Source organism: Arvicanthis niloticus, chromosome 4 (genome assembly GCF_011762505.2).
Source record: "Arvicanthis niloticus isolate mArvNil1 chromosome 4, mArvNil1.pat.X, whole genome shotgun sequence".
Taxonomy (NCBI): Eukaryota; Metazoa; Chordata; class Mammalia; order Rodentia; family Muridae; genus Arvicanthis; species Arvicanthis niloticus.
Window position 1 is genome coordinate 86,392,146 of NC_047661.1, and position 27,584 is coordinate 86,419,729.

The 27,584-nt window shown below is 44.1% G+C and overlaps 1 protein-coding gene and 1 long non-coding RNA gene across 2 annotated transcripts; one reads left to right on the forward strand and one right to left on the reverse strand.

Annotated features, from left to right (window-relative positions):
• Positions 1-16,703: 16,703 nt before the first annotated feature.
• On the reverse strand, positions 16,704-21,045 carry LOC143442091 (uncharacterized). The gene is made up of 4 exons (XR_013110010.1): positions 20,009-21,045; positions 18,866-19,025; positions 18,062-18,139; positions 16,704-17,239 (listed from the first exon to the last, which is right to left on the reverse strand). It is a non-coding gene; the product is annotated as an uncharacterized LOC143442091 (long non-coding RNA).
• Positions 21,046-22,040: 995 nt separating this feature from the next.
• On the forward strand, positions 22,041-27,393 carry Lamtor5 (late endosomal/lysosomal adaptor, MAPK and MTOR activator 5). The gene is made up of 4 exons (XM_034501111.3): positions 22,041-22,265; positions 23,097-23,158; positions 25,208-25,325; positions 26,942-27,393. The coding sequence occupies exons 1-4, from the start codon at positions 22,069-22,071 to the stop codon at positions 27,000-27,002; spliced, it is 438 nt and encodes a 145-aa protein (XP_034357002.1). The 5' UTR covers positions 22,041-22,068; the 3' UTR covers positions 27,003-27,393.
• Positions 27,394-27,584: the final 191 nt, after the last annotated feature.

Below are 27,584 nucleotides of genomic sequence, written 5' to 3' on the forward strand. Positions count from 1 at the left end.
AAGGCAGAAGACAACCTGGAGGAGGAGGCGCCAGAAGAGATGGACTGCAGAGTAGAGAGGTAGCTGGAAGACCCTGAGTCGATTTGCTGGATGTTCAGTAGAGGTTACCATGTGAATGGTTGTGTTTGGGACTAGAGGCCAGAGAACGGGGTAAGGCTTGGGCTCTGCACACAAGGACAGTCACCTAGCAAAAGTACAGGGTCCCTTCTCAATAGAGCTTCCCAGGTGCGTAAGTACAGACCTCTGTAAGTGTGATAGGGTCAGGTATATTGAAAGTTGTCCTGGCAATTAGCAAAGACTTGCTTAGCAGTGAGGGAGAAAAGAGAAGCATGCTGGCCCAGCGTTTAGGGCAAACGTTTAGTACAGGGAACAGTGAGACACAGCTTGAGACAGATGTAAGCAGACAGGAGCTGGAGGAGGTTTGGGCTTGAACTTCTAGATGCTGGGCATTGGGTTCCTGAGGAATTGTATGGTAAAGTAACTTCTGAGGTAAACAGTGGTGAGGCCTCTTCTATATGTGGCACTTGGGTAGTGTTATCATAGTGATTGTGACAAAATCTCCTCCAGCATCCCAAACCACTAAGCAAAGTCATATCCCAGGTACCCAGTGAAGGCAAAAGGAGTCACTCCTTGACAAACAAGGCCCCTAAAGATTAGGCAACCCAGCCCTTTACCTCCTATACAACAGCGTACTCAGCTCCAGTGTTGAGCTCTAAAGAGGAGGAAAGAATCTCACAATCAGGACTAGGAACGGCCAGGAGGGAAGGGTGTCTGTGCAATGCCAGCAGATCTGCTCTGTGTCTTAAATTACCTCTCCCTCTGGTGAACATGGGAAAGCTAAGAGGCATACTGAGGCTGAAAACAGCCAAGTCCCATGCTCAACAAATCTAAAAGATCACCTGGGGATTGTGCCATGAGAGCTGCCATGGGGGAGAAAATGATTACTTGCTAGGCCCTGGGAAAGTGTCCCAGAGCTGCAGAGCTTCGTAAACACCCTGGCTGAGCCACACGAGCACTCAGGGGTTAAAGCCCAAGATGGTCTCAGTTTGATCAGACAGAGTACCAGGGTAGAGAGAACCTATTCATCCGCCCATCAGAACTCCACACCAGGTTTTACCCTGGAGAGGACAATACTTCCATCCAGTTATGATTGAATGCAGCAATAAACAAAGCCGCCCAGGGACTGCCGAAATTCAGTGCTTTAGACTGATGATAAATCTGTGCTAGCCAATATCCCACTGCAATTACTCAGCCACATGGCCCTGCAGAGTCCTCCGGGGAGAAGGGAGCTAGCCCAGTTCAGAAGCCTAACTGCTTCTCATTGAAGAATAATCCATCAGTTCCTTAAACTGCACAGAGAGCACGTGGGTTATTGTTAATGATATTATTATCTAATATAAACTTATGTGGGCTTTCATACATTTGAAATGTTTCACTAAAATAAATAAAGGCAATTAAAAACAATTTCCTCGGTTTGACATGGGCTATTTGCCTTCTTTTTCTCTCTACACAAAATTTGGCAACTGGATGTGTATTTTCTTTAAGGAGTGAGACTGGAGGAGCTGTCCATTCAGTCTGTATTCACTGTGTGGCCTGAAATCCTGAACCACACATACAGAACCAGTAACAGATCTGTGTCACATGCTGTCCCTGAAGGAAAGGGATCTCCAGTGTTGAGCTCCATAGAGGAGGAAAGAATCTCACAATCAGGACTAGGAACGGCCAGGAGGGAAGGGTGTCTGTGCAATGCCAGCAGATCTGCTCTGTGTCTTAAATCAGAAAGTAGCAAGGCAAGGGGGAAAAAATCCTCATCCTTCCTTAACACGGCTTCCTCTATCTGTCTCCACACATTCTCTCTGTGAGAAAACAAGTGAACAACAACAAACATGAAGCTTTCTGAGTATTTTATTCAACAAGAACTTAATATGCAGTTTACCCTGTGATTGCAATTACTTCAGAAATAGCAAAGCGTTTTGGTCTTGAGGGCAATGCTGGTTCACTCACAACAACTGCTAGAGAAGAAAGGGCCTTGAGACTGAGTCTGAAGCCACCTCTGTGCTCAGTGGGAAAGATGCTGGTGTTAACTGTTGACGCCTGCCTGAGGGAGAGTGGGAAAATGCTGGCATGCATGAATGTATTTTCTAACCAAGGAAATCTACAAAGAAACTACCCATTTATACTGGGGAAAAAAATCTTAATGAGATAAAAAGAAAAATTACAGGTGCAGAATCAAAGGACTCGTAACTCCTAGTGGGAGCCCCAAGGTTATATTTTTGCCTACGATCACAGAAATCAATTTGAGCAATGCAGTTAGCTTTTGAGTTCAGGTTTCCTTGTTGGAGTCACAATTCTTCCTTGGGGAGTTGCCTGCAGACTGGTGGTGTGAAGACTTGATTGTCAGTGTTTTTGTCTTCATCCTGAATGGTTCACAGATAAAGTAACGTCTGCCTGAGTGTGGTGGTGGCATACTCCAACACCGGGAGCACTGAGACAAGTAGGGAGTTTGAGTCCAACCTGGGTTACATAGCAGAACCTTACTATGCATGCCTTGAAATCCCAGCACTCAAGAAGCAGAAGCAGGCAGATCACTGTGAGTTCCAGGTCAGCCATAGTTACATGGTGAGACCTGTCTCAAACAAACAAACAAACAAACAAACATCATAGAATCCTGTCTCAAAACAAACAAGAAAGTCAGTCTTCTTTTTAAAACAGTCTTTTGGCAGTGAGCCAAGGTTGGCCTGGTGAGAAAGCTGCTTAGGGAACAGCAAGATGACTCAGGGTAAAAATGCTTGCCGTACAATCCTGGTGATCTGAATCTGAGCCAGGAACCCCCTTTTAAACACAGAAAAACCTAGCTGCAATGGCACACACCTGTGCCCCAGCAGTCCTGCTGTGAAAAGGGAGGTCAAGACAGGAGCCTGAGAGAGAGCTAAAGGGCAGCTAGCCTGGTGTGCACTGTGCCGTGGGAGGACAAGAGAGACCTTGTTTCAACAAGGTGGAAGGCAAGAACTATTCCCAAAATCTTGTCCTCTGCCCCCCACACACGTGCCGTGGCACACACATGCCTGCAGTCACACATCTCATGACATATGAGACATGGGTGTAGAGTGTAGGGGTGGGATTAACAAGAACACTTCTTAAACGAGCTTTTTAAAGGCTGACTGGTGACTCCATCTTTTGGAATACTAGTCTCTTCTAGAAGTATTACCACGCTGTAGCCATCTTAGACAGAGGTCATATGACAGACTCAGGGGCCAACCAACTCCTGTAGTAACAGAGGGTTTTTCCCCACATTGAAATAGTCTTCGTTCTTTCCTGAGTTAATGATTATTCTCTCTGTGTGTTTCATTACAGCTCTGAGCAAAATAAGACCTAGTGGCTTCACATCAAGGCCAGTGGTTCCCATCTTACCCCCAGGAGTCCATGTTTGAGAATTGTTTCCCACGGGTCACTAACGGGTAGGTTCCTTTCAGGAGTCAAACTAGAATGGCGTCAAGGAGTCGGCCATCCTGATGGGGCTGTGCATGGTTCCCATCTGGTTCTGAATCAACTGTGGACATCACATGAAGGGGTACTCTGACTGTGAGTTATCCTTCTGAAGACCACTTACACTGTGGATCCATTGTTTTCTTCCTCTCTCTTATAGACTTTGACCAAGATAACAGTCCCATGCTGAATAAACTTTGGAAGATGATGGTAGTGTTTATGGGGACACGCCCAGAAACAAGGTCTGTGACTAGACATAGGGCAAAAAAGTTGGGCAGCACCCTGTGTGGTCCCATGGTTGCCTGTGTGAACATGCATGAGTGCACAGCACCCTGTGTGGTCCCATGGTTGCCTGTGTGAGCGTGCACCAGCGAACAGGTCTGAACACAGAGAGGGCGGAAAGGCTGAAAGAAAAGAAAAATATTAATCTTTTATTTTGACATGATTATCCATGGTTGGGTTGTTTTGATTTTTCTCAGTTTTCTGTTGGAGCACATTAAAACCAATTAAGCCTTATTTTTAAACGATTATAAAAGGGAGGGAAAGGAACCGTACAACAGAACGTGAATATTCAAGTCATACAGAGCTGAGCCCAGGTTCTCGGCTTTCATGTCTTTGATGTCCTGAGACAAGTTATTTAACTCTTCCAGGCTTTTTCTTTAGGCTTTCCTTAAGTCACTTAAGTACGGCATGCTTAAAACAAAAGGCCAGACGTACAGCTTTACTGTTTCTAGAGCTGAGGTACTTAACAGCCAACACAAGATGGATGGTGCTAAGAGATTCTTGGTTTCCTTTGTGGAGACTGAAGGTCTAGAGAGGGATGGAGCTATTCCCAAGGAGCCAGTGACTGGAGTTAGGTGTCACTCCCCTGAGAAATTGGAGCAGCCAGGGGGAAGAGAAGACAAAAGCCAGTGGTCCTGCAGTCCAGCAGAGGGACACCAGCAGACAGCAGATAGGTTCTGAAGACCCTGTGAGTGCTTGTGACTTGGAGGATGGGGTGGGGATCCAACCTGTGCCTGCTGTTCCAGTGAGACCCTTGGCTGAGTGAAGTAGCTAGATTTCCAAGGCACCAGAATAAAGGATGAGGGGCAGGGAGACTGCAGGGATGCAGCAGCAAAGGGCTCCAAAGCCCTTTAAGGACACTGCACAGCACAGGAAAAGAGGAGGCAACACCCACAGTACTCTAGAGGCGCCTGCCAGGGGAGCAGTTCCAGCAGGCTCTACTCTGCTGTGTAAATCTTGCTCCAGAGCACTCAAATTAATTTCAATAAGAGCTCCCTAGAGCTCCCAACCGTGTCACCCAGACTCCTCCTGTCCTGAAGAAAAACAAGAAAAGGGACAGGCAGAATTTGTCAAGAAATTAATTGAAAACAGCAATGAGAGGCTCATGAATTTGTAATAAGCCGATAATTTGTTTTCTCAAGGGCAGACTTGAATGCTTGTTTCTTTCCATCTGGGGCTTACTGACCCAGGGCCCCCAGGCTTCTTAGAAAAGACTTCCTGCCCCCAACAAACAGCTGTTTCCTGGCTAGTAAAGCCATAGAAATTCATACCCTTACCCCTATCCCAACCCTACCCCCCAGTCCTACCCCGCAGCCCTACCCCCCAGCCCTACCCACCAGCCCTACCTGAGTCCAGGAGCCAGAGTCACAGGCTGTAGTGTCTAGGATATCTCTTTCAAGAAAAGCTAGAACATTTTCTCTGGGTGTTGTGTGAGTCTGAAACATCTGTTATATTTGGATTACAAGTTTCTGTTGGGTAATGCCCCTTTTATGCAGATGGTTAAACCAAACCAGAATCTAAGCACTATACAGCTAGAAGGAAACAGAGAGAGATTGGATCCCAGACCCCAGGTCCTACCTAGCAGAACACTCAGGACTTAGGTGCAAGCTTGTCCTTTGATTTGCTGAGTGTTCACACGAGTGGCCAAGGTCATGCAAACAACAAGAACTCGGGCCTGACTCTGTGCCGTGTTGTTCCTTCTTTATTTAACAAGCCAGCTATGAGGTGAAGAGACAAAGTTGAACACAGTCCCCAGTCCCAAGAGAGGAGTGGGAGAAAATGGGGCATAAAAGACTGTGATGTTGAAAAATAATACTAATAATTCAAGCCCCAGCAGTGAGGCCGTGAGAGAACCGGGTGTGCTGCCAGCCTCATTTGGGGCATTGTTTCACAAGCCTATCCGAAGACTGTTTAATGACCTCGGGGAATGTGTCTCCCCGAGAGGCTATAAAGCCTCCTCTTTATGAAGCTGTGTGTTACTTTGTAGGTCTTGTCCAGTATAAAAATGTATGTTATTCTGTGTTTAGAGTTATAGAACAGGTAACACTAAAGATTATATTTTTTTAATTCTTCAGTTCTGCTTTACTTCTTAAATTTTTAATTGTAGTAAATGCATGGAACATAAAAGTTCCCATCATAGCTACTTTGAGCATGCCATCCAGTGGCGTGAGGCACATTCACATCCTTGTGCAACCATCTCCACCAATCTTCATGGAACATTTTCATCTTGCAAAACTGAGGCTCACTCCATTGAATAATGCCTCTCCATTCCATCCCCCCTCCCTCCTCCCACAAACAGCCCCTGGAGCCACCCTTGGGCATTCTGTGTCTATGAATTTGATTACTGACTATTCTAGGTACCTCACGTTAAGGGAGGCTAGGCAGTACCTGTTCTATATTACTGGTTTATTCTACAAAACCCAGTGTTCTGCCATGTTGTATATGAGAGAATTTTCTTCCATTTTTAGAGGCTAAAATACATTTTACTGTACGGGTCGATTTTGCTTTTTCATTCATCCACTTTGGGGTGGAGTCTCTTTAGGTTGCTTCTTTTAGCTAGTCTTCTGATTAGTTTTTGTCAACTTGATACAACTAGGGTCATCCTGGAAGAGAAAACCTTGGTTAAGAAAATGGCTCCTTAATATTAGCAATAGGTAAATCTATGTAGCAATTTTTTTTTAACTAACAATCAGTGTGGGAGGACCCATCCCTCTGGAGCCATGCCATCCCTGGGCAGGTAGTCCTAGCTGTACACTAAAGCAGGATGAGCAAGCCAGTGTATGTTCGGGGGATGGGCGGGAGAAGCAAGCTAGTGAACAGAGTTCCTCCATGGCCTCTGCTTCCTTTCCTGCCTCCAGGTTCCTCCCCTGAGTACTTGCTCTGACTTCCTTGAATGATGGACTATAAACCATAAGTTGAAGTAAACCCTCTCTTCCTCAAGTTGCTTCTGGTCATGATGCTTCTCACAGCAACAGAAAACAAGCAAGGACGGCTATTATGAATAATGACTCTGTGTACAGGGCTATACACAAATATGTGTGCAAGACCACTTTCAAATCCCTTGTATACACCCGGAAATGTAACTATGAAACCATGAAGTAATAATCTACATTGGATTTTTTTGAAGGAAGCATTATATTATTCTCCATGGTGGCTTATCATTTTACCTCCCCACCAACAATTTTTCTACCTCTTTGCAGCAATTATTTCTGATTGTTCAGTTGTACTGTAACGGTTCTGATTGTGCTCTTGATCTACAATTCCCTAATAACTAATGCTGTTGAACATCTGCCCATATTTGTTGGCTATTTGTCTTCCTTCTCAGAAGAAATGCCTCTCTGTCCATTTTTCAAATCGAGCATTTCGTTGCTGAATTGTAGGAGTTTTTGGATATTCTGGACATTAACCTGTTCTTAGATATTTGACTTACAAATACTTGTCCCATTATTGGGTCGCCTTTTCAATTCCGTGGAGTGCCTTTTGGTGCACTCAAGCTCTTGGTCTTGGTGTGCTTCGACTCACCTATTTTCTCTTCTGTTGTTTACACAAAACATTGGCTCGAACGTGTTGGATCAGTGAGATCCAATGGCATCAATTTCATCTTTTTTTTTTTTTTTTTTATAAGAGTTTCATAGTTAGGGCTGGAGAGATGGCTCAGTGGTTAAGAGCACTGACTGCTCTTCCAGAGGTCCTGAGTTCAATTCCTAGCAACCACATGGTGGCTCACAACCATCTGTAATGAGATCTGATGCTCTCTTCTGGTGTGTCTGAAGACAGTGACAGTGTACTTATATACATAAACTAAATGAATGTTTAAAAAAAAGCTTCATAGTTTTAGCATATGTTAATCTTAGATTCATTTTGATTCCATTTAATATATGGTAAACAGGTCTGACTTGATTCCTTGCATGTGGATATCCAATTTCCCAACACTGTGGTGAAAAGTGTCCTGTCCAGCAGGGCACTAAACAGGGACCAGGAGATCACCTAAGAGAGAGTGGGGGGGGGGGGGAATGGGCGAAGGCAAAGAAACACAGCTTGTCTATAGGCTGATCAAACCATAATTTTTACTTTTTCACACAGGGGTTATATACACAAAAAGGGGAAGGGGATGACGCAGGAGTGTAGGTATTCAGGGGGAATACAGATATCTTCCAGAACAGAGAGTCAGCTGGGTGAAGGTTCAGGGGACAGATCACTATGACTCCGTCTATGATTCACTTGTCCTTATCTAAGTTGGTACTATCTACCAAGGTTACCTATCTACAAGGTCTATGACTACTCAGGCTTGGCAACTTTCCACCAAAGCTGCTTGTTGTTTACACTAGCTTCTAGCCATCTGTTTCAGTGTTTTTCCACAGAGACCCAAGACTTTGTGTTAGCAGGCATGTATGTCAGGCCTACTGCTGTTTTTAGGCCTATGGCTGATTCTAGGCCTTCAGTGTACAAGCAGGGCTGCCCCTGACAGAAAAGACCATCTTTTCCATCAAATCATCATGCCACCCTTGTCAAAATAATCAATTGCATGTGCAAGGGCAACCAGTTTTGTTTTTAAACTGAAAATTAGTTTTTAACAAACACCCAGTTCCCCCAAATGCACCTTGAAGAATCTTTGCTATCTTACTGGTGCCTGCATGAATCCCTAAGCCCTTGTCATGTTATGTATCTTGTTTATATTTGCAGGAGAATGTTATTCTTAAATTCTGGAACCCTGTGCTTTAGGTGTAGGAGTCAGGGCGAAGGCCACTTCTTATTGGCAATTTGCAAAGCTTTCCCTTTGGAGATCAGCCTTGTGAGTACATATAGTCTGGTAGGGAGAAATGGGGTTGGGGACATATATTTCAGATGCTGGGAATGGCAGGAAACTAAGTTTTCATACTATTTCTTCTGTGTCTTGCCCAATGGATGCTAACAGCCAACAGAGATAAGCACATCTTCAGGAAAAAGCCCAGGAAAGAGCTTCATTGCTCCCTCTCAGCTGGGCTGGCAGCTCCTCTCCCAGCTCCCCTGACACATTTCCCCTACCCTATAAGCTTAAAAGGGTCCAGCCCGTCCCATCACAACTCCCTCCCACTCCCACTCAGCTTTAGCTAGGGAACCACATTTCCTTGGCCATTTCTACCCACCACAGAGAGCATCTGTGAAATATTTCCTGACAGACTCTAAATGTTACCAACATCAATCACAGGATAAGCAGCAAACAAGCATGAGACAGAGCAGCCATCTCTGTCTGATCCAAGGTGGTATTAGTTAGGAAACCAGGATGAGACCTATAGTCCGGGAATGTCCTTGGCTTTGGCCCCAGCCAGGCTCTTTCCTCTAGAGGGTATTTCCCCCCATAGTTGGTATGAAAATCTCAGGTAATACATATTGCTTGATTTTTTTTTTTAAATTCACAATGTTGTAGTCCCCTAAGCTTTTTATCCCATGGCCACAGCATCTCCTGAGGTTCTCACAGGCCACTGTGGTCAACACTTACTGTGGCTGGACATGTTGGATGCTCAGTTGCCCACTGCCCATAGTCTCTATTCTTCCCCTAGAAATTCATTACATAGACAACCAGGAAGAAGCTCAACTCAATGAACCCTAAAAGCTGCTGAAATCCTTGGCCTGTGGCTTACCAACCCCTCCTGGAGCTTCTGCTGTCCAGGGTCACTGACCAGAACCCTCACCTTAATTCAGCCACCATAACAACTAAGAAAGGGTATCTCCTCCTGGAGCTGAGTGAGGCTGGCTAAAGCTGGCCAAGGACAAATGAGTGGAGTGAAAAGAGGACACAGGGGTCTCCATCTCGGGAGATGCATCATTTTCATGCCTTGTGTGTGGGGAGCGGCAGGCTCGTGGTTGGCCATCTACGTCTGATTTTACTCTTTACTAGCTGAGTAACCTTGGGCAAGGAAGCCTCTTAAAATCTGTTTCTTGTGTTTTAAAATGGTGCAATTAATGCAATACACGAAACTTCTGAAATAAATACTCATCTATGACACAGCAACAGGTGGACTATAAAGTGGCCCCACAATAATGGACTTCCTGTTACCTAGTACATCAAAGCCACTTAACATCTTACTACAGAACATTGCTAACAGGCTTGTTGTGGTGCTGGTGCGACAGGCGAAGTATATGATGTTGGTAGTTCCAAGCTGAAAGTTTTCCATCTCCTAGGGACATCATCGTCACCTTAGTATTTTGGCCCAATATACTACACGTTTGTGGTGATGCTGGCGAAAGCAGGCTGCTGTGTTGCCAGTCATATAAAAACACCCACAGTACTGTCTACTTTATGAAGGTGATAGATGAGCGGGTTGTTAATTTCCATATACACTATCTCATACTTTCCCTTATTTACTTGATTTATAAAGACAGTCTGTAGTAAGAGGCCGTCTCTCCTGCTCTGCCTGTACAGCTTCACGCACCTAGCATTCGCCTTCCTTTCGAGCATGTCACTTTCTCTCTTGCTTAGTTTAATCCCACCTTGTTTTGTTCATCATGTCCCTAAATATACAAAGAACACTTTGAATGGGGCCCATAAGAGGTCATATTCTGATAAAATTAAAAGTGACTTAGGAGCCAGGCGGTGGTGGCACACGCCTTTAATCCCAGCACTTGGGAGGCAGAGGCAGGTGGATTTCTGAGTTCGAGGCCAGCCTGGTCTACAGAGTAAGTTCCAGGACAGCCAGGGCTACATAGAGAAACCCTATCTCGAAAAACAAAACAAAACAAAAAAGTGACTTAGGACAACAAAAATGAATCATCGAGAATCATTCACCAGCCAGGCACGTCCCACGAACCTTAGCTATGATCCTGAGGAACTAGAGAGTACCACAAGCTTTGAAGGGCAGTGACACAGATATAATTTAAGAAGGGCCCATATCAGTACTGGCAAGATGGATCAACAGGTAAAGACTTTTGTCTCCGAGACTGACAGCCTATGTTTAGTCCCTGAGCCCCACTCGATGGAAGAGTAAACTGATCCTTGCAAGTTGTCTTCTGACCTCTACATGTGTGCAATGGTGTGTGCATGCATTCATACATGCGTGTGTGTGCATGTATGTGTGTATGCATGTGTGCATGTGTGTATGTGTGTGTGCATGCATGTGCAGTGCTTGGCTATAATCACCAGTTAACAAGTTGGGCAGGCGTGGTGGCTCCTGCCTGTAATCCTAGAATCAGAAGGCTGAGACAAAACACACACACACACATACACACACACACAGGGGCAGGGGAGGAAGCTGGAAGGAAGAAGACGGAGGAGGATGGATGAGAGGAAGAGAGGAATAGAAGGAAAAGAAGAGAGAAAAAGTAGCATAGTGCCCATCTTGAGACAAGCAAGTGGAGAAAGGGCCAGAGAACTTGCTGTATATCTCTGACCCAACTCATAAAAGAGGTTGCAGTCTGTTGTTGGAACAGTCAGGCATGTGCTTAACAAAGGAATACTTGCTGTAGGGCACAACAGTAGATGATTTTGTTCTGTGTTTACACTGTGAGCATACGAACCAAGATAAGAGCAACCCTGAAATGATTATTTATTCCATATTCTCTGGTCCAGAGGATAAAAAACTCTCTTTAAAGTGATCCACAGTTTCAGATAAGCCCTCTCCACCTTGACAGATGGAATTCTCCTCATCTCCCTTCTCCTCTGGCAACTGAAATACCAGTGAGACATTAGTCCTCTTGCTTCTGACTTTCTCCTCAAGTAAAATGCCAATGGCCTAGAATTAATTTGGCAGTTGATTTACTGTGTGGTATCTGAAGGCACCTGCTCAAATCCTCAGATTCTTAGGAAGGGAAGTGAGAAGGCAGGTCTTGACTGCTTTATGAGACTGACTCACTAGCCTGTGATACTTAACCTGGCTGAGTAGGTGGAGTCGAGGAAAGGCTGACTCACCTCAGATCAACAGTAGATGGCCCGAGCCTGTGAGTCCCAAGGCCAGGGGCACGTTCACCTTCTATGCCCTTGCCTGTTAACCTTTCATACCTCAGTTACTTTATCCACAATACAAAGGTGGATCTCTCTCAGGGGGCTGACCATGGCCTTGAGATGAGAGGTATGAACAGGTCTGCTTTGCAAAAGTTGACTTTCCTCTCTAAATACAAGGGTGAACACCAAGTTCACAGATATAAAGACTGAGATCTAAGTGTGGAAATCTGTAGCATTAAACATTTTAGAAAGAGTGTCTGCCTTGCTGGGCCTGTTGGCACCCACTTGTAATCCCAACACTTGGGAAGCAGAAGTAGGAGACTTGTTAAAAGTCTGAGTTCAACCAGGTCCACCAGGGCTACACGAGTAAGCTCCTACCTCAAACAAAAGAAAGAACATGTGTGACCTTCTCTGCTGTCGACCCTTGTGGCGGCTTCCCTCTTTCTCCTGGTTCCTAAAAGCTTAGAGAACAGACATGGAATGTACTAATACCTTATGTGAGTTAGGAGCATATAGGGCATATTATCTATATTTCTTTGTCGGGACAAAATCTCAGAGAAAGGTAGGTAAGGAAGCAAGGCAGAGCTAATTCGGGTTCACAGTTTGAAGGTACAGTCTGCCATAGAGAAGCCACGCATGAAGCAGCTGTTCACACATCTTGAGCCAGATGGAGAGAGATGAATGCTGCTACTCTGCCCTTCCCCCTTTTTATTCACTCTGAGACCTTAGCTTGTGGAATGGTGCTGCCCACATTCAAGGTGGACCCCTCCTGTCTCAGTTAAATCTATCCCTCCATGGTCACACCCAGAAGTTCATCTCCTAGGTTGACTTTAAATCTTCAAGTTGACAATGAAGATTAACTATCTCAGAGAATAGGCAAGGCACTTCAGTCCAGAAAAGGTCTTGGGCCAAGATCTCTCTTCTTTTTAATTCCTCTTTCTTATCCCACCTGTATGCCTCCCAGAAGCAGCTCTGTCCTTGAAAAACAGAGATTCTGTCCATCAAGTCTTAGAATCTGATAACTGGAAACAGCAGAAAGGGACCAGGCTTTGGACAGGAACAGACACAGAGCCTGTTATTCATATCACTTCTGCAAGGGTTGCTTACTTAACACTCAGAATAGGATTTGTTTTCATCCTCCAGCTTGTGTGTGTGTTCATGTGTGTACACACACATAAAGGTCATCCACACCCTTGGTGTTGTCCCTCAGGAGCTGTGCATCCTGTTTTCCTGACATAAGATCTGGAGTTTAACAAGTAAGCTAGGCTGGCCGGGCTTTGAGTCCTAGAGGCCTGCTTGTCTCTGCCTCCCCAGCACTGCAATCACAAGTGTGCAGCACCATCCTGGCTTTATGTAGGTTCTGTGAGCTGAACTCAGGTCCTCCAGCTAAGCACTTTGGTGACTGAGCCATCTCCTAGCCCTGTCTCTAACTTATTTACTATGTAGAACGCAAGCTCCTTGAGGAAGAAAATCTCACTTGCTTTCCTGTAACCCAACCCAGCACTTGGCAAACCAGGGGCAAAAGATCCATAAAGTAATTAAATCTGCAGTGAGGCCACAGCATAAAGCTGGCTCTTGTTGCTGGACACACCACTCAAAATGACCAGCTCTGTTGAACTTCCTGTTCAACTGGCTTCCCCTAGCAGAGACGGGAAATTTTTCTCCTTTGCCTGCTATTCAATGCTGTCCAATAAAGTTGCTCCCAAAGTAGTGGACAGACTATGAACATCCAACCTGAGTTCTTCCCTTATCAATTCAAAAATCCCTCTGGTGGTGACCCTTGAAGCTTTTGTTCTTAGTCACTGTTCTACTGCTGTGAAGAGACACCATGACCAAGGCAGCTCATATAAAGGAAAGCATTTAAGTGGGAGCTTGATTACAGTAGTAGAGGGTTAATTCGTGATCATCATGGTGAAACACAAATAGGCATGGTGCTGGAGCAGTAGGTGAACTTAACATCTGGATCCACTGAGACTGGCATGAGCTTTTGAAACCTCTGAGCCCACCCCACCCAAGTGACACAGTACACCCACCAAGGTTCCCGAATAGTCCCACCTCTTGGTGACCATTAAAATACAAGTCTGTGGAGGCCGCTCTCGTTGAAACAACCACGTTCTTTCCAGAGTCGTGCAAACGACCTGGTCTGTGTCCAGGGCCTTTTGGAAACATTTACAGAAAAAAGAATGCTTCCTTTGCCTCCTCTGCAACTAAAGCTCAAGTTTACCTACACAGAACCTCAGCTCAGAGACTCTGAGAGCTTTCCGCTCTGCTGGCAAGAGCAGCAGCAGTGGGCACAGTGTGGGTTATGTCTGTGTGTACTCTCTCCTGGAATTCTCAGACATCAAGAGGCAGCAAGTTTTGCAGGACTTGCCCAAGGTCTCACAAGAGGATAATGAGATGCTGTGATCACATACAAGCCCTTGATGCAAAATGTGGGTTGCAGCATAGACTGGCAGTCAGGAAGAAAACATACTCTGCTCCATGATGAAGTGGGCAGAACTGAGCAGGTTCTGACTCTAGAGCAGTGGTTCTCAACCTTCCTAATGCTGCGACTTTTTAATACAGTTCCTGTATATTAAAATTATTTTCATTGCTACTGTAATTTTTGCTATTGTTATAATTACAATGTAAGTATTTTTGGAGATAGAATTTTGTCAAAGGGGTTATGACCCACAGGCCAGGAACCACTGCTCTACACCACCCTTTCTGCTGAGGTAAGAATCTGTAGTTCTTTACTGAGGATGTAGGCGGTAAAATAAAGACATGAGAATGTTTCCTTGCCAACGAGGACTCTACTAAGGCAATAGTAAGGCTGGATAACAATGGTATCCAGTTGTTACCCCACAGATAGGGTCTCCGGAGCCCACCTTGGGCTCACAAGAGTCATGTCATTGGGTAGAGTAACACCCAGCCAGTGCAAACATAAGCCTGCTTTAGCTAAAAGCCTCACTGCACAGGCCTGCCCTGAAAATACATTTAACACAGGTAATTTCTTTTCCATTTATTATCAAGAATTCATTTCACTTACCCAATTCTAAACCAATAAATCTTAACATTAAGTCTGATTTGATGTGTGATGCAGACAGTCTAATTAAGGCCATGGTATTTTATCAGCTGCTCTAAGCTGTCTTTTCTCTGGTCTGTAATTTTTTTAGGCTGGTGTTGATCATCTTTTTATTCATAAGGGCTTCATTCCCATTTGTCATGGTTGCATTAACTGGGCATCTAATGAAGGCTTGGATATAGAAGTCTGTATCTCATTTATCCTTGGGAGCAAAATTAATAAAGCAAAGGAAAAATTGCTTCCTGTTCCAAAATGGCTTTAGCCCACCTTGACTCATCTAAAATATACTTCAGTGTGTCTTCTAGAATCAGCTCAGCTTCAGGACACAGTGACTAACTTTATCCTTCACTTACTGACAGCCCCATCCCTAAGCCCCGCCCACTCCACAGCTGGAGAAGCTTGGATAAGAGTGGCCATAAGCCTATTTTCCCACCCATTTTCTCAATCCATGTTTATTGCGTACCTTCTATAGCTGAGGCTCAGATATAAAATAGGTTCAAAGAGATGAGGGAATGGCTCATTGATAAAGCCTTGAAAACATGTTTTTGTTTTTCAACCCCAAATTCAACCCCCAGATGTGTGTAGCCAGATGTGTGTAGACTTTCTGGGCGTGGTGGTACATGGTTGCAATAAGCAACAGACACAGAAGGATTCCTGGGACTTGCTGGCCAGGTAGTCTAGCCTAATTGGTCAATTACAAGACAATGGAGATGCTGTCTCAGGTAGGTAGACAAGGTTCCTGAGCATGATTAACACACACACACACACACACACACACACACACACACACACTATACACACATAAGCACATGGCACATATGTCTACAAAAATTATAAAAGAAGATTCAAAGCCCAAGTTAAATAGGTTGGGGCCAAAGTCCAATGGAAGAAAATCTTAGCCATAGAACAGTACTGGAAGCAAGCTGGAAAGCTCGTCTGCTCTCTTTTTGCCTCTGGGAGGGTGATCGTTCCAACTAGTACTTCTGTTAACAAAAAGTCACCAAGTGTCTATGCTCCTGCTTGACTTGTGGACTTTCTGGTTTCATGAAGGTGCTCACTCCCCAGGGATGCCATAATAATAAATCACTCATAATAATGAGTCAGTTCAGTTAGTGAACTGAGTGGTTTATCCACAAGTCTGACAGATAGAAGCCCCCAAATCAAAGTTTTGGCAGAACAGTTTCCTTCTGAGGACTGCGAGGAAGAGATATGTTCTAGGCTTCTCTCCTTAGCCTATAGACAGCTTGTTTACAGCCAGAGCCTCCCTTTCCTCTGCTTCTCTCTTTATATAAGGATGTCAGTTACATAAGGTTAATGCCCACCCTAATGTCTTTAACTTGATTGCCATCTATAAAGGCCCTGTCTATAAACATGCCCACATTATAAGGCACTTAGGGGTTAGGATCCTCACATGTGAATGTAAGGAGATAAAAGTTGAACTTATAACAGTGACTGTCTCAGAAGTAGGTGTAACTACAGCTCAGTAGCCTCCAGCAGCCATGCTAGGGATGCTTGGAATACCAGAATCTCATGTCAAAGGGAAGTTTGCATTGTAGACACCTCCCCCCTCTGAACCTCATATGTCTAGAATAAGACACTGGGTTTCCACCACCTCTGCACCTGAGTTCCAGGACTGTGTTCTAGGCAGAGTCGGGCAGTATAGATGGAAGGGTAACAGTCTGGCTCCATCACAGTCTGGCTCCATCATTTTCAAGCAGGATGATCTGGCCACTTTTTTTTTTTTTTTTTAGGTTTAGACAAGATTCTCTGTGTAGCCCTGGCTGGCTTGGAACTCTCTGTAGAACTGACTAGCTGCACACTTGTGGCCTCTGCCTCCAGAGTTCTGGAACTACAGTTGTGTGAGACTTTACCCAGCTCACACGCTGCATTGTTTTCTGCACTTTGCATTTTTAACTGCAACCAGAAGTTAATAATATTAGCTAATAAAAAAAAAAAAAAAAAAAAAAAAAAAGGATGTGGTGATTAAGGGGGTGTCGCTGGTCACATAGTTGTCAACTCCTACACATGAGCCACTAATGCCATTGATACTATGAACAAGAGTCAAGTTTATATCTGGTCTCAAGTCTCAGTGGTGTCCACCCCTGAGCCCAAGCCCCTGGCATCCACTAGAGCCTATGCTGCAGCTTAGAGTGAAATGCTTGAGCTGGCAAGACTTTGGCATCCTTGTGACACACCTTCCCTGTCTCCACCTTACCTACCTTCTGTCCTGTTCTACTTGACTTTTTCTTCTTAGAGTCAGGACTAGAGCTTCAGTTGATTTTTTTTCTCATTGTACTTTATAATTTTACATAAAATATATAGCTTTATGTAGAAGTATCTAATAATAAAACCAATGTAACTATCCCATTTGACACAGCTTTATAATGAAGCTATGTAGATTCAGCTTCTCCTGTGATATGAGACTAATGTCTACAGCAATCTCTTGGCACTGTTATTTTTTCATGTGCATCATCTGGATCATAATCAACCTGAGGAGACAAACAGATTTTCTTATTCAAATTGACTCTCATAACGCACCAGCCTCTCTTACATAAAGTAACCCATGTAATCCTCCCCATACCTTGACCAGCCAGAAGACAATATCCCCATATCAAAGGCTCCCCAGAGACTCAGAGATCCCATGGGTAGCCAGTACCCTGGCCAGGATTCAAATGTATGACTCTGATTCCAAGGCCACCCACATTTGATATTTAACACTCTTCTTACCACTCTCTTAACAACTCAGCAGGCTTATACATCCTCCTTCCAGCCCTCATCCCCTGCACAGGCACACACACGTGCGTGCGCGCGCGCACACACACACACACACACACACACACACACACTTTAGGCCCTCCATTGTGCAGTTTTCTGTGGCCTTGGTGCCCCCTAGTGGCTTATTAGGGTTCACTACACTGAAGGTTTGTGACTAAGCACTTGAGTTGTCCACAGGCCAGTGTGGGTGGCCCTGGGGTAACACATCTCTCGGCACCCAGAGCTGGACCTACCATTAAAGATCTCTCTGTCTCTGACTCTAACTCTGTCTCTCTCTGTCTCGTTGTTCTTTTTTATTTATTTATTTATTTTTTTGGAACAGGGTCTTTTTGTGTAGCTTAGGCTATCTTCAAACTTACTAGTAATCCAGGTAGGCTCAGATTCATAGAAATCCTAAATGCTGGGATTATGGTGGTGCACCACTATGGGCCACCAATACTGTACCTAAGTGAGTCCCTCAGGAAGACTATGTAGGAGTCAAGGCAGAGGAAACAGCACAAAGATAGTATGTAAGATCTGGGGTTCTGACCCGGTACCTCCTTCCCACTCCCAGGTGGGATACACGGGCTTTGATATTCTCTGTTGTGTCCACTGGTGACTCTCATTTCTCAGAGCTTGCTTGCAGAGAGGAGAGAAACAAAAAAACAAGTTAAAGACTTGATGATCTTTATATAAATCTCATTCCACAAAGGATGCCATCTAAACTCTCCTCTAGAAAGGAGATCATGGGGGTGGGGGGAATAGGTTTAAAGGAAGGGCTATGGGGGGTGTAATATAAATAAGTGACTTAAGAGTAGACATTGGAATGTTGAGAGTAGAAGGGTACAAAGAGTAGGAGCAAAGAAATGGGGGAGAGAAGTTGGGAAGGAAGATCAACCAAAGCAAAATATTATGACAATGCCACAAAGAACCCGGACGCCCTTTGTACAGATGTAAACAATAAAAAGTGTCCCCAGGAAGTGCTTAGCCTGTTGTGTTTTATAAAAAGATAGAGAGAGAAGGAAGGAATATGTCAGGTGTGGGAAAAGGAGGCGCCTCCGAAGGCCCATGCTGAGGCATCCCTTTCCCCTGAGGGACCAGCAGGGCATGGGGAGGGGAGCTGAGAGGGTAGTAGAGACAGAGAAAGGCAGAGAGAGACAGAGACAGAGAGAGAGAGAGAGAGAGAGAGAGAGAGAGAGAGAGAGAGAGAGAGAGAGAGAAACAGAGACAGAGACAGAGAGACAGAGAGACAGAGAGGCAGAGATAGAAAGAGACAGACAGAGAACTGCCTATGCCTGTCACTTCCCATATGCCAAATCCCTCCCTCTTCCTGATTTCTTCTTTTCCCCTGAAAGGCCTACCTTAGACTGTAAGAAGCAGCTTAATCTGTAGGCTTTCTGAAAATCCTTTAATCATATTTCTGGTTTTGAGATCATTTGAGATACCCTGGAGACGTATTCGACAATACTGGAGCCAATCTTCACTCAAGGGACTGAGTACTTGAAATGTGGTCAGTCTGAACTGCAATGTGCCAAAGTGCAAAAGACAGGAGAAAAAATATATATATTTTAAAATTAATTATATGTTGAAATGACTTCTTAGATACACAAAACTGTTAAAATTAATTTCTTCTGTTTTGTTCATGTGGCTCCCAGGCTATTGAAAACTACAAAGGTGGCTCACATTATATCTGTGAGTAATATGAGGGTTTAGAAACCAGAATTGGGGAGAGGGTAGAGCTCAGTAGGAGAGTACTTCTTACCTAGCACTGAGTACTTCTTACCTAGCACTGAGTACTTCTTACCTAGCACTGAGTACTTCTTACCTAGCACTGAGTACTTCTTACCAAGCACTGAGTACTTCTTACCTAGCACTGAGTACTTCTTACCTAGCACTGAGTACTTCTTACCAAGCACTGAGTACTTCTTACCTAGCACTGAGTACTTCTTACCTAGCACTGAGTACTTCTTACCTAGCACTGAGTACTTCTTACCTAGCATGAGTAAGGTCCTAGGTAAACTCCTCAGCTTATGCTTCAAACTTAACAGAACAAAACAGAAAGGTCAAACTGAGGAGTCTTAGTTCAGTGACATTTTTACCACTTGGGACCACAGGGAAGCAGGGCTGAAACTGTTTCCTCAGTGTTTGTAAAGAACAAGCTTTCTCTTAAGACGACTGGGAAAATTTTGCTTTGCATAGTATCTATATGTTTTTAAATACAAAGTCTTAATATGAGTCCCAGGCTAGCCTTTCTACCCCAGCCTCCCAAGTGCTGGAATCACCAGCATGCCTCATGCTATACAACTCTAACTCTATCTTTCAAGGATAACTCTAAAGTGCTGTTCTAAAATCTGGATATCCTGCATCGTGTTACCTGATAACTCAGGTAATTTCTCCAAAGCACTTACCCCCAAAGCCTGAATTACACCACATAAATTGGAATCCTAAGAAAATTAGAATTCTAGAACCAGAAGCTGGGGAGATATCTCAGTCAACATTCTTACCTTGAAAACATGAAGACCTGGGCTTGGTTTTTAGATCCCATGGGTAACTGCCTGGGCATGGTGGCACATGTGTAATCCCAACACTGAAGAAGCTGAGATGGGTGGGGACAAGATCCCTGGAGAAGCTGGTGAGCCAGGCTAGTCTAATCAAAGCCCTAGACTATCGATAGACCCTGTCTCAAACAAACTAGGTTAATGGCACCTAAGGAACAAGACAAGGCTGACCTCTGACCCCCGACTGCACATGCATATACATGCATGAATATCTACAAACACATTGAACCCAAGCATACACATGCATCAAGACACACATGAACATACGTACACACAGTTCTGGAAGCATAGCCAAGTACATGGCTCAATTATAGCATAGCTGAAATTATAGCATTAGAAGGCTGAGGCAGGAGAATCACCCATTAGAGATAAACCTGAGCTGTAAAGTTTTAAAAAATAAATAATTCTGCAAGTTTCATTTTAACAATATGGTAAGTGGCGAGCAGGTGACTAAGTCTTGGCCTGATCTTATGGGCACCAGATCAGAAAACAAATTGAGCAAATGCCAGCGGTCAGATTGTTGGAGGCCTCTTAGAGCAAGGCTCCTGCACAGGAAGGGGGGGAGATGAGCCATGGACACACCCTCATTTTCATAAAACCTCCTTATTGTAGTGTGTGTGTGTTTAAAATTACCATAACTTTTGACCAAATAATTCTATTTCTAGTAACTAACCATAAAGAAAAACTTTAAATGCACACTATCGGACTATAAGAATATTCAACCAGCACAGCAAGGGCACCACCAGGGCGTGTGTGGGGGGGGGGGGAGACAAGAGCAACTTAACTGGTCACTAATAAACTGTAAATTCACTATAGGTGTAACTATGATAACAAATATGGGGTGGTTTGCAACTATTACAAAGTAAATAAAAACTTGCAGTGATGAAAAGATACTTATAATAAATTCTCTGAAGAATCCCTGCTACAGAATTCAGAATTGTATATACAGTATGTATGTTGATTTTACTTCCCCCCCCTTTTTTTATTGGATATTATATTTACATTTCAAATTTTATCCCCTTACCCCATTCCCCCCACCACCCAGGAACCCCTTATCCCATCCCCCTCCTCCTGCTTCACTCCCACCTCCCCACCCTCGAATTCCCCCCCACTCAGTGTTCAACCTTCATGGGACCAAAGCTCTCCTCTCCCACCTATGCCCGACAAGGCCATTCTCCCCTACATATACAGCTGGAGTCCTGGGTCCCTCCCTATGTGCTCCCAGGCTGGTGGTTTAGACCCTGAGGAGCTCTGGTTGGTTGGTATTGTTGCTCTCCTCATGGGGCCACCAACCCTTTCAGCTCCTTCAGTCTTCTCTCCAACTTCTCCATTGGGAACCCTTGATCAGATCAATGGTTAGCTGTGAGTATCTGCTTCAGGGTATGTCAGACTCTGGCAGACCTCTAAGGAGACAGTCATATCAGGCTCCTGTCAGCATGCACTTCCTGACATCCAGATCAGCATCAAATATGGAGACAAAGTGTGGGACAGAAACTGAAGGAGGGGTCGTCTGGAGACCATTCCACCTGGGTATCCATCCCATGTGCAGTCACCAAAGATAGACGCTGATTTTACTTTAAAAAAAAAAAAAAAAAAATCTTGATTATATAGGAAGGAGAAGGGCAACCCAGCCCCTGGGCTGGAAAGCTCAGGGTTGGGAATAAGGTATGCCAGGTAGGGACTGAGGGATGCTGGGAAACCTGGAGGCCAGGTGTGTTTTGATATGTAAAGTATGCATTTCAGTTTCTTGTCCTGGGGTCAGAAACCGAACACTGTCTTCTTGGTGTTTGCCCTATTGCCTAGATGAGACCCTGCTGTACCTTCCTGGTTACTTTAAAACTTAAACAAAGTCAACCTCTAGTTAAGACTGGATATTGAACCAAAATCCAAAGGTTAAAAATCACTAAGACCAAGTGCTAGGCCAGGAAGAGGCCCTGGGGCCCGACTACAAACCTCCCTGCGGCTGGAAGAGTAATCTGAAGATCACCGGTCCTGTGCTGGTAGCTATGCCTTTTCGCAGAGAGCGCGGCCGTGGCGCCGCGCTGAATTTCGTCCCTCTGGAGACGCCGTCCGGGCGCCCGACTCGGTCAAGTCACGTGACCGAGGCTGGCGGTGAAGGAGGAAGTGTTTTGCTGCGGGGTCCTGGGCTGGGGCGGACAGCGTGCGGGATGGAAGCGACTTTGGAGCAGCATTTGGAGGACACGTGAGTAGTGCGTGCGGCCGGTCCTGGGCTCCGGACAGGGGAGCTGGAGTGGAACAAGCGGCATGGACGACGAATGTCTGGAAGTGTTTGGGGGACTTGAGGGCGCGAGCGGGTGACTTCTGCATACGGCCGGGCCGTTCGTAACTGGATATTAAAGTTTCGCTAGGCTCTGGGAGTTTCCTTATGAGGTTAGAGTCTTGGCGGGCCCAAGCTAGAGAGGCCCAGTCACCTGTCATGTTGAAGTCGTCCTTAGAGTCGAGTAGCTCTTCCGAAGTTTGGGAAACGTATTCAGTTTGGGGGAGGATGTCACAGGTGTGCTAAATTGAGGCCCCGCAGTGCCAAAGCGCACGCACACCTTCCCACGTTTGTAACCCATCGGTTACTCGGCGCTTGTTAAGTAAATACGCCCGTTAGGTTTTTCGGCTATTTCTGTAAGATTTAAAATTGGGAAGTGTAAAGTGGCTTACAAGAAGACACCTTCCCCTTCAAGCTTCTTAATCTCCTGCAGGAGCAATTCCTGTTACTTAGATTTTTAACAGTTGTCTTAATGAGTTGTTGTCCTACAACGTGCTTCTATACCAAGAATAGAACCCTAAAGGTAACCGCACTGTCTGTGGCTTTGTGAAACAGAGGTACCTAGCTCAGTCTGTGGTGAGAAAATGGTTTCTTTATTTAAACAACTCACAGTTTATCTTTTGGGAGAGGGGGATTTTTTAAGGGCTGATTTGAAGTGCTTAATACTCGGTGCATACAAAGCCTGTTTGTACTACAATAATTTGAAGTATTTTCTTCACATCACATGGTTCATCTTTCTTGTGCTCCCAAAATTAGAATGAAGAATCCATCCATTGTTGGAGTCCTATGCACAGATTCACAAGGACTTAATCTGGGCTGTAAGTGTCTCCTACTAGCCTCCCTTTGAAGTTTACTGGGAGCCCTAACTTTGCTACTATTTTCTTGCTTTTATTCCTGTTACCTTTGGGGCATAGAGATTATCTCTAAGTAAGAGTAGATAATTGAAGCCTTTCAGTTGTTTTTTAAAGGCAGAAATGTTCCTCCCAGTTGTACAACTGTTCCTACTGAAATGGTTTTGAATAAATTTTAAGTGATCTAGAAAAGGGCTTTAGATAAGGACAATCCTTACTGAAGGCACTCCCTGTGCTGGGACAGTCAGACTACATTATTTCCTTAGTTGCCTCGATAACCCTGAGAGTGGATGATGCTGGCTGTTAGTCCAGCCGCTCTCAACAGTAAGTTACTGTCGGTAAAAATAGGGATTTCATAGTTAGACACAGCTGACTTCAACCCCATTCTCCTATGCTGTCTCTTAGCAACGTGAGTTCAGAATAGAAGAAGCATCTTGGGGCTTCGGTTTCTTCATTGGGTTATTTGACTTTGTGTGTGTGTGTGTGTGTAAAAATTTGAAAGTTACATGTGTTGGGCTCTTAATTATCAGACACCATTCTTTTTAAAACTAACTAACTAACTAACTTGCTCTGCATCACCCTGGCTGTCCTTGGAACTCACTTTGTAGACTAGGCTGGCCTGTAACTCACAGAGATCTGCCTGCTTCTATCTCTTGAATGCTGGGAACAAGGGTGTGGGCCACCATGCCCAGCCATGCACCATTCTTAGTGTTTTATATTATAAAACTTAATATTCTGCGCCCCCCCCCCCCCAGCCCTTTATTGTAGAACAATTAAACGTGGAGCTTAAGTCCTTGCCCAGGGTCATACAACTAATGAATGGTTGAGATCGGATGTTTTCAAAGCTGGCTCCAAAGCTTAAAACACTTAGTACAGAACCAAGATGTGATGTTCAATAAATTGTAGCAATTACAGATAAGGAACTAAGTCCAGAAAGGTAAATAGTTAAATAAATAGTTTAATAAATAAAAGTAAATAGCTAAAGTTAATTAATGTCAGAAACTAGTAAACCCAGGAATTCTTATAACTGATGCAGGTTTTTAGAACTCTGATCTTTTGCTGGTATGATACCTGACAGAAGTAATACAGTTATGTCTTATACAAAAAGCAGCCATTTGGAACAAAGGTAAATTTTTTGAAGCATTTGCCAAGTCACTAATGAAAAATCTTAAATGCACATGTGAAAAAAACTGAGTAAGTAAAACCTTCAGAGTGTGAAGTTGCTGTTTCCAGTAGACTTGCAGGCTACACTTAGGCCTGTGGATTTTTACATAGTGACCGTCAATCCAGAATGTGTGCCAGGGTGGCATGTTGTCTGCTACCTTAGTTTTAGGTGTAAGCAAGCCCCTGTTGCCTTTATTTCAGGGATCTATGATAACCGTGGTGGTTACCTTTTGTACCTAGAACCTGATTTAGTTACCGATACAAGCTAAAGCAGTAGTAAAGAAGCAAGGGGCGTTTGAAAGGAGCCCGGCCAGCTTCTGCTAGCAGAAATAGTTGTTCACAGGTCTTCACATATGCTGGCAAGGTGATCTTACAACTGGACTTCTGAGTAATGACTTGTTCTTTGAGGTTGAGCGTAGGAAAAGAAACTCAGATTTCCCATAAGGAATTAATTAGTGTCAACAAGCCCCTTATCCATATTGAATGCTTTTTGTCACTCTCGCCTTTGGATTTCTTGGTTTCAGCAAGGTTCCTATAAAATGAAGTTACGACCATCAGATGACTTGAATTACAGCTTCCTTATATGCTTGAGAAGGTGTTTAGAGATAGTATAGTGAGGGGAATAACTCTGAAAACTACATGTCATTTACGACTTTGCTGATTTAAGAACAATTGCCAGACTTTCTCACTGATGGAGTCAGCTGAGTACCAGGTGGGGGAGATCATTTCATGTCAGTACTTAACCTAAAGGCAAAAGGCCATGAGCTGAGTTTCTTTTTCACAAATAATTCAGGAGGAGATACTAAACTATGGGTTTAGGCTAATTTTTAGATACTTTTCACTATTTCCTAGGCCGTGGTACCCTGTCCGATGAGCATGCTGGAGTGATATCTGTTCTAGCCCAGCAAGCAGCTAAGCTAACCTCTGACCCTACCGACATCCCTGTGGTATGTTTAGAATCAGATAATGGGTAAGTACATATCAGCACACCCCTTTCTGTTTGTTCTAAAAAACTTGATTGGGCTCCCCCTCCCCCCACATTCAACAGTGGTTCTTTAGTCAATGTACCACAGAGCCATTGGACATCCAGGCGCCATGACAGACCCTCATTAAAATGAGAAGACCTGTCATGAGTTGTCAGTTTGCCCCCCACCCCCACTCCAATAAAGGAAAACAGTAGAAACACACAAAAAAAGATTAGTTGCACAGAATTCACTAAAGTAATGTCTTAAAGATTCCTAGATGAAGGTCTTTATTCAAATGCTAAGTGGTAAAAGTAAGAAAAGAAAACGGGCTGGAGAGATGCCAGTGCTTAAGATGAGTGTGTGAGCCACAGGCCTGAGGGCGGGAGCTTACATCCTAGCACCCCAGCAACCACACAACAAATACCTATAACCTCAGTTCCAAGTTGGGGGTGTGGGGGGAAGGAGAGGGGGAGAGGGCAGAGACAGGAGGATTGTTGAAGCTCGATGTCTTCCAGTCTAGCAGAGAAAAGGCGTCTCAGGCGCAGGGATAAGACCACATATCAAAGGAATAGCTGGCTGCATAGTAGTAGAGGACACCCAGCACCTTCTGACCTGCACACATGTACATAGGTGTGTGTACATGCACACACTTGCATGTGCACACTTGCATGTGCACACTTGCACAGACATAGAATATATGGACCTTTAAAAATGCATAGTGTGGTCAGTTTGGGGGATGGAAAAGAAGAGGATATTAATATTAATGTATGTATAATATATATACAGATTAAAATTAGAACCAGGAGCTAGCAAGATGGCTAAGCAAATAGACATCCTTGCCGCCAAGTCTGATGCCTGGAATTCCATACCTGGAATCTACATGGTTGAAGGAGAACAAATACCCTGAAGTTGTCATACAAGCAGTGGCATACATACAGACACCAAAAAATAAGTAACATAATAAAAATTAGGAACTGGGGAGGTGCCTCAGTTGTTGAAAGCACATATTACTCTTCCAGAGGACCTGTATCAGTTCCCAGCACCCACATTTGAAAGCTCACAACCACTTGTAACTCTCAACCCCAGAGGAACCAACACCACTTTTTGGCCTTCTGGAGCACAAATGTGCATATGGCACACACAGACAGACACACACATACATTTTTTTTTTTTTAATTTTTTAATCTAAACATTAGGACCAGGAAGGAGGCTAGGCTAGTGATAGCATGTGCAAGGCCCTGGATTCTAACTCCAACAATATCACCAAAAACATCCAGAAAAAAAAAAAAAATCAGAATCATGTTGAGTAATAGGATTGAGGATTATTTTTTTAAAATTCAAATTTTAAAAGGATTAATTTCATTTTTATGTTATAATTAGATTTACCCGAAATACTCAACTGTTTCATGCTCATATGTGCTATTTATTATTTATTTTTCTTATAGAAAGATTTGCCTCTTGGTTTGAGAATGTAGTCCCTTTATGGATGGAAAAGTGTAGCAGAGGTTATGTTGTGACTGGCACGTCTCAACAGGGCTGTTCATATTTGCTTTTGTATGTGCTATTGTTTTAAGTCACATGAATTAAGAGTTTGCTGAGTATTTCCTCTTTGGCTTTTCAGGAACATTATGATCCAGAAACATGATGGCATCACAGTGGCTGTGCACAAAATGGCCTCTTGACACCTGATGCCAGCTTTCCAGTGGCCTCTCACCAGGATTCAGTCATGCCTGTCTCAGTTAACTTGTAACACTATTAAAGTTCCAGAAATCAGGCCATTTACTTAATGTCCAATGTGGATTTCCTTATTTATATGACAGCCAGTTACCAAGACGTCAGTTAGAAGCATGGTGGCCTTGTTTGGACTTTTGTCACCCTTGTCTTTGGTGACAGTCAATGTAGTCCAGGATCGTAGCCCATCATGGCCTAGAACTGTGTAGCCCAGGATGGCTTCAAATTTATGGTCTTCCTCCTTCAAACTCCTACATCCTGGGATTATAGCATTTGTCACTAAAGTCAAGGTCACTTTGTATATAGAACTTTGTTGTGGTCAATAAATCTGTTCTGAGCAAAGTTTGGCTCATTTCTGGTCTTTTAAAATTCTTACTTAATGCTCACTTTTCTTTTTTCAGTTATCAAATTGGTTTGTTGTTTTTTTCTCTAAAAGGTCTCTAACCCAAACTACTTGCTTCTCTTTCAGTTTCTTAAAATGTCTGTGTTCTTATGCAAGGGCACATGAGCCAAGGGCACGTTTCCCTCAACTT